The 22,942-nt window shown below is 40.5% G+C and overlaps 1 protein-coding gene across 1 annotated transcript in view; it reads left to right on the plus strand.

Moving 5' to 3' along the window:
- Positions 1–22,942, plus strand: part of LOC118402116 (pappalysin-2-like) — an 89,154-nt gene that overhangs the window by 60,598 nt on the left and 5,614 nt on the right. Inside the window, exons 16-21 of the mRNA XM_035800031.2 lie at positions 991–1,168; positions 9,473–9,686; positions 10,666–10,834; positions 10,958–11,090; positions 13,069–13,178; positions 14,359–14,430. Coding sequence (XP_035655924.2) covers positions 991–1,168; positions 9,473–9,686; positions 10,666–10,834; positions 10,958–11,090; positions 13,069–13,178; positions 14,359–14,430 — 876 coding nt within the window. The remainder of the gene's footprint in view (positions 1–990; positions 1,169–9,472; positions 9,687–10,665; positions 10,835–10,957; positions 11,091–13,068; positions 13,179–14,358; positions 14,431–22,942) is intronic.

The raw sequence follows: 22,942 nt of genomic DNA on the forward strand, positions 1-22,942 counted from the left end.
GAAAGCAGGTTCACACTGAGCACGTGACAGATGAGACAGAGTCTGGAGACGCCGTGGAGAATGTTCTGCTGCCTGCAACATCCTCCAGCATGACCGGTTTGGCGGTGGGTCAGTCATGGTGTGGGGTGGCATTTCTTTGGGGGGCCGCACAGCCCTCCATGTGCGTGCCAGAGGTAGCCTGACTGCCATTAGGTACCGAGATGAGATCCTCAGACCCCTTGTGAGACCATATGCTGGTGCGGTTGGCCCTGGGTTCCTCCTAATGCAAGACAATGCTCGACCTCATGTGGCTGGAGTGTGTCAGAAGTTCCTGCCCGTTCCCCAGATCTGAATCCAATTGAGCACATCTGGGACATCATGTCTCGCTCCATCCACCAACGCCACGTTGCACCACAGACTGTCCAGGAGTTAGTCCAGGTCTGGGAGGAGATCCCTCAGTAGACCATCCGCCACCTCATCAGGAGCATGCCCAGGCGTTGTAGGGAGGTCATATAGGCACGTGGAGGCCACAAACACTACTGAGCATCATTTTGACTTGTTTTAAGGACATTACATCACAGTTGGATCAGCCTGTAGTGTTGTTTTCCACTTTAATTTTGAGTGTGACTTCAAATCCAGACCTCCATGGGTTGATACATTTGATTTCCATTGATCATTTTTGTGTAATTTTGTTGTCAGCACATTCAACGATGTAAAGAAAAAAGTATTTAATAAGAATATTTCATTCATTCAGATCTAGGATGTGTTATTTTAGTGTTCCCTTTATTTTTTGGAGCAGTGTATATTATATGCCCCCTCCACTCCATCCCCCTACACATCAACATTGAATTTCTGAGCATTGTGAAAGTAACATGACATAGTACAAGCCTACTATGACTGTCGAAATATAGGAATTACTACAATTAGCAGTAGTAGATATTTATATTACTGTAGTAGTATGCCTTAGCACATCAGGACTGTAATGTTTATTTATTAATCTCCAATTGAAAGCGAGAAACGGAGCTTCAGTGTGTACATGGAGCATGGGACCGTGTTGTGAGCTGTCAGCCAATCGACTGTGGCCCCCCTGACCAGTCTCACGTCTACTTCGCCGCCTTCAGCTGCCCCTGGGGCACAACATTCGGCAAGCAGTGCTCTTTCACCTGCAACCCCCCCGCCATACTCCAGGGTATGTATGATTAACAGTATGATTAACAGTACAGTTGTAATTATACAAATTGACATACAGTGTGTTGTATTCATAATAGTTTATAGGTTTACATGATTATAGGTCCATTTATCATTTGAATGAAGTGGGAATTTGATATTCATTCAGTCATTTACACAAAATGATTGGCCCAATCTAAAATTTTCTCAGAGTGGAAAATAAATTAGCTTGACCAGGAGGCTGTTATTGCTGTTTTCTAGTTCACCTGAGGAGTCTCAGTCTATTACCTCATGTTGGTTGGGTGCACAGAGGGGCTTGGAGTCTAGCCTGGCGTGGCATCATGGCGTTGGAGTGCGTCTGTGTTGCTCTGCTTTAACCTATTAGCGGTTGTTGTAAGGCGAGGCTGCTCTGCCGGCCCTGGGAATGAGACTGAACTGAACAGCTTGGCAGTTGATCTTGGTCGACTTCCAGTGCACAGATGCCTTTAGGCTCTGTGTAAATAGGAAAGTAGCGACAGGTGAAGAGAGGAAATAAGGCAAACAAGAGAGGGCTTCTAACTCTGGAGTTGCCAGCAGGGCCAAGTGGGGCTCGCGCTGGTAAGAACATGCTGGCTTAGAGCCCGACTGCCATTTCATTTACTGTACCTCAGGGCCCCTGGCTTCTAGCTTCTACTACAGGGTTTTACCCCTGGCTTCTAGCTTCTACTACAGGGTTTTACCCCTGGCTTCTAGCTTCTACTACAGGGTTTTACCCCTGGCTTCTAGCTTCTACTACAGGGTTTTACCCCTGGCTTCTATCTTCTACTACAGGGTTTTACCCCTGGCTTCTATCTTCTACTACAGGGTTTTACCCCTAGCTTCTAGCTTCTACTACAGGGTTTTACCCCTGGCTTCTATCTTCTACTACAGGGTTTTACCTCTGGTTTCTATCTTCTACTACAGGGTTTTACCCCTGGCTTCTATCTTCTACTACAGGGTTTTACCTCTGGTTTCTATCTTCTACTACAGGGTTTTACCTCTGGTTTCTATCTTCTACTACAGGGTTTTACCCCTGGTTTCTATCTTCTACTACAGGGTTTTACCCCTGGCTTCTAGCTTCTACTACAGGGTTTTACCCCTGGCTTCTATCTTCTACTACAGGGTTTTACCCCTGGCTTCTAGCTTCTACTACAGGGTTTTACCCCTGGCTTCTATCTTCTACTACAGGGTTTTACCCCTGGCTTCTATCTTCTACTACAGGGTTTTACCCCTGGCTTCTAGCTTCTACTACAGGGTTTTACCCCTGGCTTCTATCTTCTACTACAGGGTTTTACCCCTGGCTTCTAGCTTCTACTACAGGGTTTTACCCCTGGCTTCTAGCTTCTACTACAGGGTTTTACCCCTGGCTTCTAGCTTCTACTACAGGGTTTTACCCCTGGCTTCTATCTTCTACTACAGGGTTTTACCCCTGGCTTCTATCTTCTACTACAGGGTTTTACCCCTGGCTTCTATCTTCTACTACAGGGTTTTACCCCTAGCTTCTAGCTTCTACTACAGGGTTTTACCCCTGGCTTCTATCTTCTATCACAGGGTTTTACCCCTGGCTTCTATCTTCTACTACAGGGTTTTACCCCTGGCTTCTAGCTTCTACCACAGGGTTTTACCCCTAGCTTCTATCTTCTACTACAGGGTTTTACCCCTGGTTTCTATCTTCTACTACAGGGTTTTACCCCTGGCTTCTAGCTTCTACTACAGGGTTTTACCCCTGGCTTCTAGCTTCTACCACAGGGTTTTACCCCTGGTTTCTATCTTCTACTACAGGGTTTTACCCCTGGCTTCTATCTTCTACTACAGGGTTTTACCCCTGGCTTCTAGCTTCTACTACAGGGTTTTACCCCTGGCTTCTAGCTTCTACTACAGGGTTTTACCCCTGGCTTCTAGCTTCTACCACAGGGTTTTACCCCTGGTTTCTATCTTCTACTACAGGGTTTTACCCCTGGCTTCTAGCTTCTACCACAGGGTTTTACCCCTGGCTTCTAGCTTCTACTACAGGGTTTTACCCCTGGCTTCTAGCTTCTACTACAGGGTTTTACCCCTGGCTTCTAGCTTCTACCACAGGGTTTTACCCCTGGTTTCTATCTTCTACTACAGGGTTTTACCCCTGGCTTCTAGCTTCTACCACAGGGTTTTACCCCTAGCTTCTATCTTCTACTACAGGGTTTTACCCCTGGTTTCTATCTTCTACTACAGGGTTTTGCCCCTGGCTTCTATCTTCTACCACAGGGTTTTACCCCTGGTTTCTATCTTCTACTACAGGGTTTTACCCCTGGCTTCTATCTTCTACTACAGGGTTTTACCCCTGGCTTCTATCTTCTACTACAGGGTTTTACCCCTGGCTTCTATCTTCTACTACAGGGTTTTACTCTGAAATCACTCACTCACATGATCGCTACCCAAAGTTATTATTGACAACATAACGTTTTCTCTTCTGAAAGGAAATGGGGTAAATAGATAGATGGGTCGTTCCACGAAATGAGTGCCTTTGAGTAGAGATTGTGCACAAATATATTAAAGCCTGTTATATTAATTAAATGAAGTGCCCTTTAATATAAACCACATGGACAATTCAATACATCTGTGCAGTCTCTGTGACTTCTAGGAAGATTTTAACCCACTTAACCCACAAAGTCATTTCCAAAGATGATTATTTATTTAATGTTATTAGTGATTCATTTTAAAGTAAAAAAAAAAAAAACCTCTCCCTCATTTTAATGTCAACCCTGTTACGTGAGCTGAACTCTCATTTTAAGACGGTGAAACTTTTCCTGTTAAACTCTGAGACCCTCTGGTGGCATTTTCTAAGCCACACTTAACCCTTGTGTTGTCTTAAAGGTCAAAGATGACCTGCCACAATGCTTAACAGCAGAGAAAACCCACTAAATTTTTTTTTCAACTTGAAATTCTATTACTTTTTCTAGTGATCCCAATATTAGAAACAGTGAAACATCGCATTTGTTCATATTTCCATGAAAGCTGTACACCACCAGGGTACAAAGATTGGTTGAGGGTCATTTTTGACCCAGCAGTTATAAAATAATTTACAGACTACAAAAACAAATATGACAGATTGAGATTATGTGTGCTACTGATTGAACTCAGCCAGCAACTTTTGAAGAGGAAGATCACCATGGTTGGCACCTGCACTCCTCGCAACAAGGGGAAGAGAGGCCTTCTCATCAAAGTTTGCCTTCACCCCCTACCACCACTGTAGTTTCTTACCTCCCAAAGAGGATCAAGAATGATGTCCTCCTGAGCACACTGCACAAAATGGCTGAGATCAGTGATCGTGAGGACAGGAAGCCAGCCATCATCCTGGACTACAACCACAACAAAGGAGGTGTGGACAACCTGGACAAGATGATTGGAACTTACAGCTGCAGGAGGATGACTGCCCACTGGCCCCTGGTCATCTTCCATAACATCATTGATGTGTCCTCATGCAATGCCTTCGTGATATAGAACAAGATCAACCCTAACCTGGATGCCTTATAAGCGGAACAAGAGGAGTGTGTTCCTGGAGCAGCTGGGAAAGGCACTTGTAACCCCCCACATTCAAAGAATGAATCTTGTCCTGATCCACCTGAGGCTTCAGCTGGGGCAGGCAAGAGGAGGAGATGTCAATTCTGCCCCTCAAAGAACAACTGTAAAACAAATACTATGTGCTGCACGTGAGAAATACATCTGCAAAGTCCATGCACACACACTTGTTTTCTGTCCTACATGTGCTAATTAGAGTTCATTGATTTATGTTCTTCACATTTTTGTTTTGTATCTATATTATTTTATTCTTATTTATTATTGTTGTTTATTCAACTTGTGGGTGGGGGCAATGGTTCTAAAAATGGGAGAAGACTAGTATTTTGTAGTTGAATTCCTCATTGTAGAGTATATAGGAACATATCACTATGTTGCCAAAAAAGTTCAAGACTGTTATTGTTCCCTTCAATAAAAAGTATTCAAAACTACTTTCTGCACATTTCTGCTACTTTCTTAGGCTATACAAGTACTATTTCCTGATAAAACAATTTTTGTTTACGCCTATGTGTACCTTTAGCAATAATAATAAACCTCTACGTTAGTAAAAGAAAACAATTATGACAGGTGTGTTGTAATAAAAACGAGTGGTATCCACTGATTAAACGCAGAGAGAAAACCCAGATATTCACAAAGTTTGTGATGAATGACAGGTTGTTACTTCATGCAAAATATGTTTGGGGTTTAAAATTCAATTAAGCTGCTTTATTTTAGGGGTTTATAGCGAAGGTGTTTTTTTTTTTTACCCTTAGGACAAGGGGAGTATACAGAATGAGACTACGCAAGGGACAAATTGAAAACTACCTTCATTAGATACATTTTGATTTCAAAACTATAAGTCCTACAAACACCTGCATAGTACTGTTAGAAAGGTAAGAACCATGGAATTCTGATACAGTTGTACAGCAACAACGTGACTATTACAGAGCCAGAGCAACAGCAGGGGAAACATTTTCAAAAAAAGATTGATTCTAAAATGAAAAAAAAAAACATATCTTGGGGGGGGTTGGTTCACAAACTGTCTCCATGTTAGGGAATAGCTGGGTTTGAAATTCGGTTTGAAACAAAGTATGTCACCAATTACCATTCTAAAAGTATTTTATAAATTTTTTTACAATGTATTTTTTTCTTCATATCTTTTTCCTAATGGTGGCCCTCTAAACATGCACAAATTCCCATAGGAACACAGCCATTTTAACAGTGCAGCACTATGCCATGCCTTAATTTTTTGTCTTACAGAAATTATATATAGTTGAAGTGGGAAGTTTACATACACTTTGGTTGGCGTCATTAAAACTTTTTCAACCACTCCACAAATTTCTTGTTAACAAACTATAGTTCTGGCAAGTCGGTTAGGACATCAACTTTGTGCAATGACACAAGTACTTTTTCCAACAATTGTTTACAGACAGATAATTTCACTTATACTTCACTGTATCACAATTCCAGTGGGTCAGAGGTTTACATACACTAAGTTGATTTTGCCTTTAAACAGCTTGGAAAATTCCAGAAAATTATGTCTTGGCTTTTGAAGCTTCTGATAGGCTAATTTACATAATTTGAGTCATTTGGAGGTGTACCTGTGGATGTATTTCAAGGCCTACCTTCAAACTCAGTGCCTCTTTGCTTGACATTATGGGAAAATTAAAAGAAATCAGCCAAGACCTCAGAACATTTTTTTGTAGACCTCCACAAGTCTGGTTCATCCTTGGGAGCAATTTCCAAACAACTGAAGGCACCACGTTCATCTGTACAAACAATAGTACGCAAGTATAAACACCATGGGACTATGCAGCCATCATACCGCTCAGGAAGGAAACGTGTTCCGTATCCTAGAGACAACGTACTTTGGTGCGAGAAGTGCAAATCAATCCAAGAAGAACAGCAAAGGACCTTGTGATGAGGATACAGGTACAAAGTATCTATATCCACAGTAAAACAAGTCCTATATCGACATAACCTGAAAGGCCGCTCTGCAAGGAAGAGGCCACTGCTCCAAAACTGCCATAAAAAAAGCCAGACTACAGTTTGCAACTGCACATGGGGACAAAGATCATACTTTTTGGAGAAATGTCCTCTGGTCGAATGAAACAAAAATAGTACTGTTTGGCCATAATGACCATCGTTATGTTTGGAGGAAAAAGAGTGAGTGTCACGATCGTCGTATTGAGGAGACCAAAGCGCAGCTTTTTTTTTTTTACATGTTTTTAATGAAAGATGAAAACAAACACGAAGTACACAAAAAAAATATCAAAACGAACATGACCGCTATAAATACTGAGTGCAAACATGCAACATCACATAGACAATAACCCACGAAATACCCAAAGAAGATCGCTGCCTAAATATGGTTCCCAATCAGAGACAACGATAAACAGCTGCCTCTAATTGAGAACCAATCTAGGCAACCATAGACATACATAAACACCTAGATGGTAAACAACCCCATAAACCTACAAAAAACCCTAGTTCGTATAAAAACACATACATCACCCTCGTCACACCCTGACCTAACCAAAATATATAAAGAAAACAAAGAATACTCAGGTCAGGGCATGACAGTGAGGCTTGCAAGCCGAAGAACACCATCCCAACTGTGAAGCACGGGGGTGGCAGCATCATGTTGTGGGGGTGCTTTGCTGCAGGAGGGACTGGTGCACTTCACAAAATAGATGGCATCCTGAGGTTGGAAAATTATGTGGATATATTGAAGCAACATCTCAAGACATCAGTCAGGATGTTAAAGCTTGGTCGCAAATGGGTCTTCAAAATGGACAATGACCCCAACCATACTTCCAAAGTTGTGGCAAAATGGCTTAAGGACAACAAAGTCATGGTATTGGAGTGGCCATCACAAAGCCCTGACCTCAATCCCATTTTGTGGGCAGAACTGAAAAAGTGTGTGCGAGCAAGGAGGCCTACAAACCTGACTCAGTTACACCAGCTCTGTCAGGAGGAATGGGCCATAATTCTCCCAACTTTTTGTGGGAAGCTTGTGAAAGGCTACCCAAAACTTTTGACCCAAGTTAAACCATTTAAAGGAAATGCCACCAAATACTAATTGAGTGTATGCAAACGTCTGACGCACTGGGAATGTGATAAAATAAATAAAAGCTGAAATAAATCATTCTCTCTACTATTTTTCTGACATTTCACATTCTTAAAATTAAGTGGTGATCCTAACTGACCTACGACAGGGAATTTTTACTAGGATTAAATGTCTGGAATTGTGAAAAACTGAGTTCAAACATATTTGGCTAAGGTGTATGTAATCTTCTGACTTCAACTGTACACTACATATGAAGTCGTAAACTTTTTATTGACGTAATCAGATCTCAAGTCTGATTCCCAGTTCATCCACTGTAAGATCACATGACGGGACTTGGCCACTTGAAACAAGATGCATCTGGTTTGATCTGGTTTGGGTAGTACCATCACGAGGCGATACATTAATTAACAGACCAATAAAAAAGATAGTTCCAAACCTTTCTGCATTAACAGCTCATTTTTAGTTTTCCCCTCCCCACTCAGACCACACCCACACAATCCTTGCTTGAGAAATTGCTCTTTACCAAGAGCCTATCAGCATTGGACCTTTAACAATTTAAACGTCCAATAAATTGCCCTTCCCTGTTGCACACCAACAAGCCTCCATTTCCCTAGCTGACGAAACTCCACTCCATGTTGAAAGAAGTTTCTGATGGACTCCAGAGACCAGCCTTTGTGGAGTTCAGCTCGGACTACATCGATTCGCCCAAGGTCAATACAAAAATGTTTCATTATGAAACACTAACCTTGTACCTATGTTTGTCCTCTGTAGTTGCTGCCCTTTGTTTGCTGAAATTCATACTTTTTCAATAAACGTTAATCAAATACAGTTGTTAATCAAATACAAACACCCAGTTAGTCAACCCTTTGACTTTATTTGGCACATAATAGCCACTTACTATAGTACACTTCTTTTTAACTTAACTTCTATAGGTTGGAGAATGTGTTTTTAATTAAGTTGAGCATGTGCTCTTTACGACAGAATTTAAAACATTTGGTGAAATGTTTTTTTTTTCGCCAAGTTACACTACCCAAATGCACCTAATTGGTGGAACGACCCAGATGGCAACTCCCAACAGATGTTAACCGCAACCTATCTTGTTATTGACAGCAGTTTGTTAGGCTATTTTAAGTTGGCTACATAGACTACTGCTGGATCACTGGCTGTGGTCAGTCAATGAGCTCTTCGGAATTGTTTGATAGGTTACCGATATTGACCCAACATGCATGTTGATCCCAGTTCCTATGTACCCATTGCCATGCATTACTCAATACTCAGCGATTCCTCCTTATACAGCTGTATTGGATTTTTTTTTAAATGATTGCAACACTAGAGCAAAGCTTAAAGACCTCATAAAACACTTTAAACCGTGTAAAATATTCATTACATTTTATAGACCAATAAAATGAACACAACCTTTAGAGTATTGATTACATATACATACCAACATAACCTTGTTTGGGGCCTTAGATAATTTAGCTCTAGGCACCGGCAGGTATGGACACATACAATACAATTGATCATAATAAATGACTAACAGTTCACAAACTTACCTTATGTCTTAGCATTCAAATGAACGGACTGATTCCAGATGTCAGATTCATTAAGAGTGTTAATAACTAACTTAATAACAAACTACTGATCATTTGGATTACATTTCTGTGTGAGGTTTCAATAGATTTTGTGCCTTTATTTGTTTTGCAGGAGACAGTGATAGGTTGGTGTGTTTAGATGATGGTCTATGGTCCTTCCCTGAAGCCTACTGTAAGATAGAGTGCCCAGAGCCTCCAACAGTACCCAACGCCAAGCTCCTAGGGCCCCAGTGCGAAGGTACAGGGCATGATGTGGGTACCGTATGCCGTTACAAATGTAACCCAGGTTGCTATGTTACTGGCAGCCTAAAAACAAAGTCCAGAAAGTGAGTAATGTGTTATGTATCACTTTGTTTTGCTCTGCTCCATAAGCGTGTTCTAGAACAGTGTTTGAAGCTGCTATTTTATGTAACAGGAAACAATGAATGCATCACATATTTCTCCCACGGATCCTGAGTTTAAATAGCGCAATTCGTACATTTAAATGTACCTTTAGATCCATAAACCCTGCGTATGGCTTTAAAGTATAGTGACATACATCTCCAGTAAGATCCATACCAATGTTTACTTTTCTCATTATTGTTTTCCAGTTTTATTCATTGGGTAACTTAGCCTGATTATCAATGTGATTCACGTGTTGGTTACTCATTAGTAAGCCGATGTTGCGGGTTTCTTTCCTCTCGTTGTTGGAGTCAGCATTATCCCTTACTATTGGGCATATCGGCCCGTCAACGACATTGTTCTTGAATCTATCTAAACTTTCTAAGACTGCTCAGCATGTTGTACTGGACCAACTGCAGGTATCAGAACAGGGCATTTGCACCTTTTTTATTTTGTTCATTTTTATTTAACCTTTATTTAACATCTGGACTTCTTCATGAGATTCTCAACTCACTTTTAAGATATGGGAATGTCTTAAGGACTTCGAATGAGTTACAATATGTGAAGAACCAAAAGCACTATTCAATCGGTTTAAATTATCTTGTTTATTATGAACTTTGACATGTTTTAAATGTATTTACTCAAATACATTGTTAACAACACAAGTTTATTGAAAATGGTAACCGGTACAATAACTTGTTATTACTGAGGCTTGTGAATACTGTATCCCTCTCTTTTTCACTCCTGGTTTTAGTCCATGTACATACTTATTCCCTCAGGTTTAGCCAGAGATGACATAAAACGTGTAGGTGTTTGTTAGTGCGTCACCGTATGTCAGTACTGTGTATGTGAAGGCCGATGGCGTAGGCCGGTATTCCTACTGACAGTATGTGTGTGCTTGTGTGTGTGTTTGTGCGTCCCCAGAAGGTTTCTGAAGGTGGAGTGTGTAGAGGGGGGCCAGTGGGAGGAGGGGGGCTGTGAACCCATTCCCTGTCCATCTCTACCTGCTGTCTATGAGGGCATGTTCACCTGCACCAACGGCAGGCACTACAACAGCCTCTGTACCCTCCAGTGTCCTCATGCCTCGGAAAACGTAATGCTTTAGCTCTCTTTATACAAAACAAAAGATGCAAAGAGGTCCACTGTCTGAGCTGTCATTCCATTCCATTAATAAAGTGCCATATCTTATTCATTCTGTTTTTATCTCTCCTGACAGCACACAATTCGCTGCACTAAAGATGGAGAGTGGACAGAGAAGTTCACAATGTGTACAAGGTTGAATGAAGCCTGCCCACCTCCACCTGATGTCAATCGGATTCAGTATGCCTGTGACGAGGGCTTCAGTGTTGGTAAGTCTCCTTCTCAACTCCTCCAGCTTGAGGAAACTCCGTATTATACTTACTTTAGCGTAGTAATGTACTGCAATGTACTGTAGTAATCAACACTATTATCATCAGTATTATTTCAAAGAAATTATGCACTGCATCGTTCTGATAATTACATATATTTATTGATTCTACACAGAATGCATTTTAGTTGGTATATCTTTAGTCTGAAAGTTTCTACAGTGTAAAGTCAGATCATTTGAAACATCTCATGATTATGTAATACTGTACCGTGGTAATATATACACAGTACCAGTCAAACATTCTTTATCTGTACTATTTTCTACATTGTAGAATAATAGTGAATACATCAAAACTATGAAACAACAGATATGGAATCATGTAACAGACAAAAAAGTGTTAAACAAATAAAAATAGATTTTAGATTCTACAAAGTAGTCACCCTTTCTTTGCCTTGATGACCGCTTTGCACACTCTTGGCATTCTCTCAAACAGCTTCATGAGGTAGTCACCGGGAATGCTTTTCCAACAGCCTTGAAGGAGTTCCCACATATGCTGAGCACTTGTTGGCTGTTATTACTTCACTACAAATCTCAAATCCCAAATCTCAATTGGGCTGAGGTCGGGTGATTGTAGAGGCAAGGTTCTCTAATGCAGCACTCCATCACTCTCCTTTTTGGTCAAATAGCCCTTATACAGCCTGGAGGTGTGTTTTGGGTCGTTATCCTGTTGAAAAAGTAATGATAGTCCCACTAAGCGCAAACAAGATGGGATGGCGTATAGCCATGCTGGTAGCCATGCTGGTTAAGTGTGCCTTGAATTCTAAATAAACCACAGGCAGTGTCACCAGCAAAGCACCCCCACACCATCACACCTCCTCCTCCATGCATTACGGTGGGAACAACACATTCGGAGATCATCCGTTCACCTACTCTGCGTCTCACAATGACACAGCGGTTGGAACCAAAAACCTCAAATTTAGACTCATCAGATCAAAGGACAGATTTCCACCGTCTAATGTCCATTGCTCGTGTTTCTTGGCCCAAGCAAATATTTTCTTCTTATTGGTGTCCTTTAGTAGTGGTTTCTTTGTAGCAATTCGACAAATGAAGGCCTGATTCATGCAGTCTCCTCTGAACAGTTGATGTTGAGATGTGTCTGTTACTTGAACTCTGTGAATCATTTATTTGGGCTACAATCTGAGGTGCAGTTAACTCTAATGAACGTATCCTCTGATGGACTGCTGCTGTTTCTCTTTGCTTGTTTGAACTTATTTTGGCATAATATGGACATGGTCTTTTACCAACTGGTCTATCGTCTGTATACTAACCCTACGTTGTCACAACACAACTGATTGGCTCAAACGCATTAAATCCACAAATGAACTTTTAACAAGGCACATCTGTTAATTGAAATGCATTCCCGGTGACTACCTCATGAAGCTTGTTGAGAGAATGCTAAGAGTGTGCAAAGCGGTCATCAAGGCAAAGAACGGGTGGCTACTTTGAAGAATCTAAAATCTCTTTTTTATTTGTTTCACACTTTTTTGTTATTTCATAGTTTTGATTTATTTACTATTATTCTACGATGTATAAAATAGTCAAAATATAGAAAAACCCTTGAATGAGTAGGTGTGTCCAAACTTTTGACTGGTACTGTATATATATATATATATATATATATATATATATATATATATATATATATATATATATATATATATATATATATATATAAATGTGTATATTTATTTCCCATATAATGTGGCGTGTTGTGTATCCCAGAAGGCATGCATACACATGGCAAAATAAAACAGAGCCATAGCAGGTAGCAGGTGGTAAATTACTTTGCTAGATGAGCTGCCAAGCTGTTGAATCACAGATGACTCGTCTTAACTATGGCTTTTTTTTTTTTTTGCACGTGAATAAATTCAACCGATGCAAATTGGAGCGAAAGGAAAGCTTACTTTGTATCACTGCAGGTGCAGTTTGCTACCCAACATGCAGTGCGGCCTTGCATGACCCAGTGGTTCTAGCCAATAGCACCAAAGCAGACAGCGTCAAGCACTGGATGCTGCCAGGCAGGGTTCAGGTAAGGTGTTTGACTGACGTAGACGTTGCTGCTTTGTTATTTGCAACATTTGATGTTGTATCGGCTAATATTCACCTTGTATAACCTTAGAGCTTCACACACAGCTCTGTGGCTTGCTCAAATGATTCATTTGGATGAATAATGGACTAAAACAAACAGTTGTCAGTCCTTCAAGTTGAGCTTTTCCTGCAAATGAATCACCGGCCTACGCTTAGCAGCTTATTTTACTGAATGTATTTATATTGTTTGATATAAACAACCAGGTCTTCCTGCATCTTTTCTGCTCAGTTAGGAGGACACTCTTAGCCTCACTGTGGATTCTGTTAAGATCAAATGTTTATTGTAATTTCTGCCAGTTTGACACGCAGATGGCAAATAATGAGGTATAAAGATTCGGATGGACAAAAAAAAGTTGTGACATCAGAGTTTATACTATTAGAAATAGGCGCCTTTCAAGAATTTACGCAACACGCAATCATCACAGCAAAATGTCTAGGAATTTCACTATTGTGTCAGAGTGAAATGGACTGTTGTTTTCTTAAGAAGGGCAACCTGCCCAATATTATCTTGAAGGATCGCTTTGACATGAAGGCTAACGTAAATAGCCCTATCATTTGACACTCTATTGGGTGGTCATTCACTGAGCCAGCAGACGTAACTGCCTGAAGGCCAAATAGTTTGGCACTGATTTTGATGACTTGAGTTGTATTACTGGCAGGTCATCGTGATCCAATGCATTAGGTTCGATTGAGTCTAGATGGGAATCATGTCTGTATCCCTTTACAAGACAACTTTTGGGACATAAAGTGGTATCCTGTTACTCCCACAGTCTTTTTCAGTCAAACAATACGATTAGTATGCTGTCGTTAAGGTAGAAAGTCAATGCCACACACCATTATGAGGAGAACTCAAGATGACAGGAACATTTTGGCTGGATCATTTCATAACACAAAATATGGGCCTGTTGACTAAATGTTTTTGGTTTGATGGGAGCATTAGAGTAAAGCTAGAGATGTACGTGCATTTAGATATCTTTATCAAGTGTAGTCATTGAACAAAAATAAAGTCCAGACAAACTGTCTCCTGTAAGCCTAGTATAACCAAAATAGGTTTGGATCTATAGATATTGCTGTAGATACTGATAACTAATTACAATGTCTCAATCAATGTTACATTACAGGACATTGTTTGCACAGGAATGACGAGGTGGCATCCTGACCCCAAACTCATCCACTGTATCCAGTCATGTGAGGTGAGTGTTCTATACTGCAAATGCCTGCCACACAGGGTTAATTTACTATTTAAAATCTTTTAAAACAACTTTATGTTTGCTCTAGCCTGCCTGGAGTGCCAGATGAGTGAGGTTTGCGGTTTTATTGTATTGGCCCATTATGCCAGAAAAGCACATATCAATTATTTGAAAGAATTTTCAATAGTATTTTAATCCAGGTCTGGTGCCTACATTATTATACAGTACCAACATGATTAAAGATGAGACGTAAGATCTTTTGCAAATCTAGGCTGCTCTGTTCTATCCAGACAGTCGGTTTTATCTCTCTATTGTGTTAGTCTTCAAAATGAAGACCTGTGCAAGTACATGCTTTGAAAAATGCATTTCTAACCTGATCATATCTATCCCTTTCTTTAAAGTAGCTTAAGCTTGATCTCAGAGAAGATTCTTTGGACAGAATTGTTTTTGGCTCGTACATGTATGCAGTTGAAAGGGATTTAATTTGACTGTGAATAGTAAATAAAACCATGGTAAGACCATTTATATTAAGTCATACACAACAGAGAATATCAAACCAAGACCCAAATTCAATCGATTGCAGATAAAGCAAACCACACTGTGTGTTCACTGAGAAGGTTTATGCTGTATTTTTAAGGGCAGTTGTGATTTCACATCAAAATCCATTGTCAGCGAGAGGAGTAGCTTGCGGGTTGTGTCAGTTTTAACACAATTAACTAATCTGATTTATATTTACATTTTGGTCATTTTGCGGACACTTATCGAGAGTGGCTTACAGTCAGTGCAATCAACTAAGGTAGGTAAAGACAAGCGCATATCACAGTCATTGTTGGTAAAACCTCCTTAAAGCAGCTAAGTACAAAAGTGTGAGTTCTGGAAGAACCCACAGTGCAGTTCTTTCATCTACAGTGGATTGAAATGGGGCCCAAATGTGCTCAACTATGGCAAGGTTCACTGCAAACTATAAGCCTCTTTCTCTACCTTGTTCAGGCTTTATTTGTTGAAATATTTATCACTGGCAATGATATGCTACAAACCATAATTTCTGAGACTGACAGTTCCATTTTTCTTTCATCGTTTCCTTTGATTTAGTCTATTTTTGGGGATCAAAAGGCAGGCTTTGTATTTTGATATATTTCCCCATTCATTTATTAGCTGTTATATATTACTCTATTATTACCCAGAACCTTTTTATTCAGAATTCAACTGACTTTAGTGTAACCTGGAACTATCTATGGAACACAAACTGTTGATGTCTCATGGTATTAAAATATTCCATCTACCTGCCAGCACATTTTTCCCCTCCACCTTCCCGTGCATGTTGCTAAGCAAAACAGTTGCTTATAACCAGATACTCCATGACAACATTGTAAATTATACCAGTCCACATGTGTTACAAATGCTCCCCACCAGATCTCATCCAGATGCTCCTTTAGAAAATAGGATGATGATAAGTGTAGAGGTCAGCTGAGGCATTATCATAATTGGCTTTACCATAAGCCTGCTTCATTATCTAGGCCAAGATTTTCCTCTTTAAAACCCAGTTAACAAAATGCATCAATCTGAACAGCAAAAAAATATATTGGAATAATACTCAAATTGTTTTCATCAAGAATCTCTCTGTACTTTGCTCCGTTCATCTTTCCCTCGATCCTGAATAGTCTTCCAGTCCCTGCCACTTAAAAAAATCGCCAGAGTATGATGCTGCCACCACCATGCTTCACTGTAAGGATGGTGCCAGGTTACCTCCAGAACTGATGCTTGGCATTCAGGCCAAAGAGTTCTATCTTATTTCTCATGGTCTGAGAGTCCGTTAGGTGCCTTTAGCCAAACTCCAAGCGGGCTGTCATGTGCCTTTTACTGAGGAGTGGCTTCTGTCTGGCCGCAATACCATAAGGGTCTTATTGGTGGAGTGCTGCAGAAACGGTTGTCCTTCTGGAAGGTTCTCCCATGTCCACAGAGGAACTCTGGAGCTCTGTCAGAGTGACCGTCGGGTTCTCGGTCACCTCCCTGACCAAGGCCCTTTTCCCCCGATTGATCAGTTTGACCAGGCGGCCAGCTCTAGGAAGAATCTTGGTGGTTCCAAGCTTCTTCCATTTAAGAATGATGGAGGCCTCTATGTTCTTGGGGAATTCCTGTCGCAGAGCTCTACAGACAATTCATTTGACCTCACGGCTTGGTTTTTGCTCTGACATGCATTTTCAACTGTGGGACCTTATATAGACAGGTGTGTGCTTTTCAAAATTATATCCAATCAATTTAATGTACCACAAGCGGACTCCAATCAAGTTGTAGAAACATCTCAAGGATGATCAATGGAAACAGGATGCACCTGAGATCCATTTCGAGTCTCATAGGAAAGGGTCTGAATATTTTATTTTGCAATGTAACGGCGTTCGTCTGGTGAAGGAGAGTCGGACCAAAATGCAGCGTGGTGGTTACTCATGTTCTTTAATGACGAATAGCGAATACATTAAATAACTATACAAATACAAAACAACAAACGGAACGTGAAAACCTAATACAGCCTGTCTGGTGAACAACTACACAGCGACAGGAACAATCACCCACAAAATACACAGTGAAACCCCGGCTACCTAAATATGGTTCCCAATCAGAGACAACGAGAATCACCTGACTCTGATTGAGAACCGCCTCAGGCAGCCAAACCTATGCTACTCCCCTACTCAGCCGCAATCCCAATGCCTACAAAACCCCAATACGAAACACAACAAAATAAACCCATGTCACACCCTGGCCTGAACAAATAATTAAAGAAAACAAAATACTAAGACCAAGGCGTGACATGCAAACATTTCTAAAAACCTGTTTTTGCTTTGTCATTATAGGGTATTGTATATCAAATGATGAGGATATACAATACTTTTTTTTAAAGTCTGCAATGCAGTGCTTCTCAACTATTTTCTGTTACGCCCCCCTAGGAAGAAGTAAACATTTTGCTCCCCCCAACTCTCCGCCGTGACTGTAAATAGTATAATTTGTCTATAAAATTGTTATAAGTACACCTCTGCATAACATTGTATCCTTATTGACATGACAAAAAGAAGGAAAAAAAGAAAGAAATATAGATCAACCTACAACAAAGAATAACTTTATGAACATTGTTTTTTAGTCTGCAACAGAAAAGACTTCATGTGCATCAATTTGCCTGAAATTTAAAAAATAAATACATCCTTATTTAAACTGTAAACATTTTTGGACCATTTGATACTGAAAAATAAAATAAAATATAATCAATAAATAATAATACATTCAAATTGATCAGCAACATTAACTCAGGATATGAAACACTTTGACCTATAAAACAAAAATGAATAAAACAATTTGTGCTGATTTTTTAAAATCAAAATGAGGAAATCAGGATTAATTGCTGCAATGAGCACGTTTTGCAAAGCACAGCTTTTCAAAGCGGGGTTTGAAGCATGACACTGCAACTCTCAGCTCCTGCTCAATGTTTAGCTGGGACCTGTACTTGGTCTTCAGTGCAGCAACAGCAGAGAAGCCAGTCTCACAAAGATAAGATGTTGCAAAAGGAAGAAGAATGCCCATGGCCCTCTGCCCTAAGAGTGGATACTGCCTCTCTACACTCAGCCAGAATTCACTCAGTGTCCGTGCAGAGCTGAAACAAGTTGGAGCTGGTGCACCCAGTCATATTGGGAACTGTTTTCAGGCAAGTGCTTTTTAAAGAATCCCATCAGTGATGAAATAGGCTCCTTAATATATGGAATCACTGAGGTGGCATCATAGTCAGTAGTGTCAACAAATTCATGCAGGTTCTCGAATGAATCAGTATTTCCTTCATCAAGTCGCCTGCCCCACATTGCGAGCTTTTGAGTGAAAGAGCTGATCTTGTCTGTGACCTGAGGGGGGTGTTTATCTTTCCCTTTAAACTGTAGTTCATTTAGTTCATTTAGCTTTCCAAATATGTCACTCAGGTAGGTCAGTTTTTCCAGGAAGTTCTCATCACAAAAAAATTCTGCGAGGTCATACTTATGCTCCTGCTCTGAAAACATTCTTATCTGCTCTCTGAGCTCAACAACTCGGGACAAGACTTTTCCTCGTGACGGCCACCTTGCTTCACTGTGACACAGCACAGCTTGATGTTCAGCTCCCATCTCCTCACAGATAGCAGAGAAGACTCTTGTTTTTAGTGGTCTGGTGTTTATAAAATTGACTACACCTACAATGTCAGTCATAACCTCACTTAATTCAGAGGAAAGGTGCCTTGATGCCTGTGCTTCTCTGTGTATAACACAGTGTGTCCACTCAGCATTAGGTGAGGCCTTCTTGATGAGTACCCGAAGTCCTTTTCTCATCCCTGCCATGGTCTGTGCACCATCACTGCAAACACCAATGCAGTTCTCCCACTTTAGCCCATTCTCAGTCAGGAAGCAGTCCAGCATTTTGAATAGCTCTTCAGCTGTGGCTCTGTCTCTGACATATTTACAAAAAAGTAGATCCTCACACAGGGAGTTTGTCATGTCAAAACGTACATAAGCGAAACAAACAGTCTTTGTTGCTGTCAGTTGCTTCATCGAACTGTAAGGTGTAAGGCAAAACGTTGGTCTTTGAATTTATCTACCAGCTGTTCTTTAAGATCGTTAGCAATGTCATTTATACGTCTGGCGACAGGGTCATTGGACAGAGGGATGGTTTTTATTTTTGCAGCACTTGTGTCATCCAGCAGGACAGAGACCATGTCTAATGCTGCAGGCAGTATCAGCTCCTCTGCTATGGAGTGGGGTTTTTGCACTGAGCAATTTGGTACGCCACCTGATATGATGCTAACAGTGCTCGCTGGTTTACTGAAGTAGCATTCACAAAGCGGGATGATTGTTGGCAATATTCGGGCACGTTTTCACTGAAAAAAACTCAAGTGGCTTATCAGCTTGATTGGGGTGTAATTGTCTTTAAGTGACGCCTTAATTTATTTGGCTTCATCCTGTCCGCTGCCAACATTTTTAGACACAGTAAACATACCGGTCTTTCCTCGTTACCGTAGTCACAGTGAAGCCAAGCGCTACATAAGCTTTGTCATATGTCCTCGTCCTAGCTTTCGGGAGACTTACGTTTGTCTCATTATCTCCGTCTCTCTCCGCCTTTTTTTTCATCCCTGTTAAATATTCTTCCATGGTGTCTCTTAAGGGTTTGTTATCTGCACTTCATATCTCCTGCTCTGTGCTGTGTGCTCTTGTTCGGTGCAAAAAAAAAAAACTTCCTGTGGCAAAAAAAAAGCATGTTCCCCGGGGTCAATCGTGCCCCCCCCGGTAACCCCCCGAGCTCCCCCAGGGGGGCGCGCCCCACTATTTGAGAAGGACTGCTGTAATGTAACAAAATGTGTAAAAAGTCTGGGGGTCTGAATACTTTCCAAATGCACTGTATTTATTCTAGATTTGTATTAGTATCAAAATATTGTCCTTTTAATAGTCTACTCTAGAGGTTGTTACTGTAACTTAATGTTTCACTTTTGCCAGACCCACATTCGAGGATTTGTTTTGAACCGCTAAACATGACCTTTCATTTGAGAATGAACTTAGACTAGAACATAATTAGTGAGCGAGCTCTGAGGAACTCTGGGGAGTCCCAATCAGGAAGAGGTTATGTGGAGCCTCCAAAACATTAACAGTTGTTGCTATGGAGTTTACCTTGTTTATTGTATCTTTCACTTAGCATTAAACTTGGCCAGTCGGCATGCTCTTCGAGCGTAACTCCTTCCTTCACTCTAAAAGGATTTTTAGGTTTAATATATAACCATGTTTGGCTCTTAAATTTGAAAGATAGATGTTTTTGGTGGCATGAAGAGATACTGTTTGTGGGGAATCCCCAACCTTGGTGTCGGTAATGATGTACTTAGGCAACATTTATTCTGATATTGTCAAACTTACTGAGTCATTCTGGATATATTTGCGTTGTGATAATTTATGTTTCTTGAGAAATATACTACCTGTCAATAGACACATCTACTCATTCCAGGGTTTTTCTTTATTACAAAAATGTTCTACATTGTAGAATAATAGTGAAGACATCAAAAATATGAAATAACACATATGGATTCATGTAGTAACCAAAAAAGTGTTTAACAAATTCTTCAAAGTAGCCACCCTTTGCCATGATGACATCTTTGCACACTCATGGCATTCTCTCAACCAGATTCATGAGGTAGTCACCTGGAATGCCTTGTTTATTTGTGGAATGTATTTCCTTCTTAATGCATTTGAGCTAATCAGTTTTGTTGTGACAAGGTAGGGGTGGTCGATTCCATATTATGGCAATGCGGAACATTTCAAGAACTTTGAAAGTTTCTTCAAGTGCTGTCGCAAAAACCATCAAGCGCTATGATGAAACATTGTTCTCCTGAGGACAGCCACAGGAAAGGAAGACCCACGGTTACCTCGGCTGCAGAGGATAAGTTCACTAGAGTTAACTAGTGGAAATCTGTCCTTTGTTGTGATGAGTCCAAATGTGAGATTTTTGGTTCCGACCGCCGTGTCTTTGTGAGACACAGAGTAAGTGAACGGATGATCTCCGTATGTGTTGTTCCCACCATGAAGCATGGAGGAGGAGGTGTGGGGTTGCTTTTCTGGTGCCACTGTTGGTGATTTAATTAGAATTCAAGGCACACTTAACCAGCATGGCTACTACAGCATTCTGCAGCAATACGCCATCCCATCTAGTTTGCGCTTTAGTGAGACTATCATTCGTTTTTCAACAGGACGATGACCCAACACACCTCCTGGCTGTGTAAGGGCTATTTTACCAAGAAGGAGTGATGGAGTGCTGCATCAGATTACCTGGTCTCTGCATTCACCTGACCTCAACCCAATTGAGATGGTTTGGGATGAGTTGGACCGCAGAGTGAAGGAAAAGCAGCCAACAAATGCTCAGCATATGTGGGAACTCCTTCAAGACTTTTGGAAAAGCATTCCTCATGAAGTTGATTGAGAGAATGCCAAGAGTGTGCAAAGCTGTAATCAAGGCAAAGGGTGGCTACTTTGAATAATCTAAAATATATTTTGATTTGTTTAACACTTTTTTTTGTTACTACATGATTCCATGTGTTATTTCATATTTTTGATATCTTCACTATTATTCTACCATGTAGATAATAGTAAAAATAAATTAAAACCCTTGAATGAGTGTGTCCAAACTTTTGACTGGTACTGTATGTTTGTGTGAATATCATTAACAAAAGGGTTTGTTTATAGTAAATTCTGGATTATTTAAATAACAACTTGGATGACACAAGTAGAATTACTCAATAAAATCGAAACTAAGAGCCCTCCTTTGGACAGAAGCCAGGAAAATGAGTAAATAGCCAGGTTGTCTATCTGACAGTGGATATCTTTATTCCGATTCTGTAACTCAAACAGCTCAGCAGGCTATCAAATGGATGAGTTGTGACCCTCAGATAGCACACTGTGTGGCGTATAGTTTACAGCGTACTAAAACAATGGATTTTTAAAAAGAGAAAACACAAGGTTCTGAGGAAAAGTCGTCCGTTCTTCCAAAGTCTGCATGTGGAGACATGGTACCATAAACACCTTCAAACTTGGTACATTACACTGACACTGTAATCCAGCAGACCCTAGAGTTCCAAGTATGTTTTAAGAGGGGGTACTGTTAAATTTACTGACAGTTTACACAGGGCCCTGTGCCTTGTTATGAAGTGGGGAGCAATCCCTCTGCCTTATTTCCCAGATTCCTGGAGCAGTCCGTGGAAGTTCCATCCATCAGTGTGTTCTACGACCCCTTATCACCTTTTACATTCCATTAATGGCAGCTTTATCAAATGAAAAACAGAGTGACTCACACGTGGAAAAGTTATGCCTCTCACTCACATTATTATTGAGAACATTTGGGTGAGAAGAAACGCGGGTGAAATTGTTGATAAAAATTGGCATTTGGACGAGTAAAATCTGTTAAAAATATTTTGGCAGGGGATATTTACAAGCATGCATGTCTGCTTTGAAAATATATTTTTTTGTGGAAAGCATGGGTGTTCATACTGTTGATGTTACAGTATATTTTATTGTCTTGCTTTACACCAAAGGAGGTCAAGTAATGATTTTAGATCATTTTAGGCCAAGGTCTCTTATGATTTAAATAGTCTAACATTTGATTGTACTTATTTAACCAATGTAAGGGTCATGTTAAAGATACATTACAAATAGCCCAATAGCAAGCCAAAACATATAGTATTTTCTCATGTTTAGCAGTTGTGCTACATTATGTAACTTGCACTGCATGACCAAATGTATGTGGACACCGGCTCGTCGAACATCTCATTACAAAATCATGGGCATTAATATTGAGTTGGACCCCCTTTGCTGCTACAACAGCATCCACTGTTCTGGGAAAGCTTTCCACTGGATGTTGGAGCATTGCTGCTGGAACTTGCTTCCATTCAGCCACAAGAGCATTAGTGAGGTTGGGCACTGATATTGGGCGATCAGGACTGGCTCCCAGTTGGCATTCCAATTCATCCTAAAGGTGT

This window comes from Oncorhynchus keta, chromosome 23, assembly GCF_023373465.1.
Source record: "Oncorhynchus keta strain PuntledgeMale-10-30-2019 chromosome 23, Oket_V2, whole genome shotgun sequence".
NCBI classification, from domain to species: domain Eukaryota; kingdom Metazoa; phylum Chordata; class Actinopteri; order Salmoniformes; family Salmonidae; genus Oncorhynchus; species Oncorhynchus keta.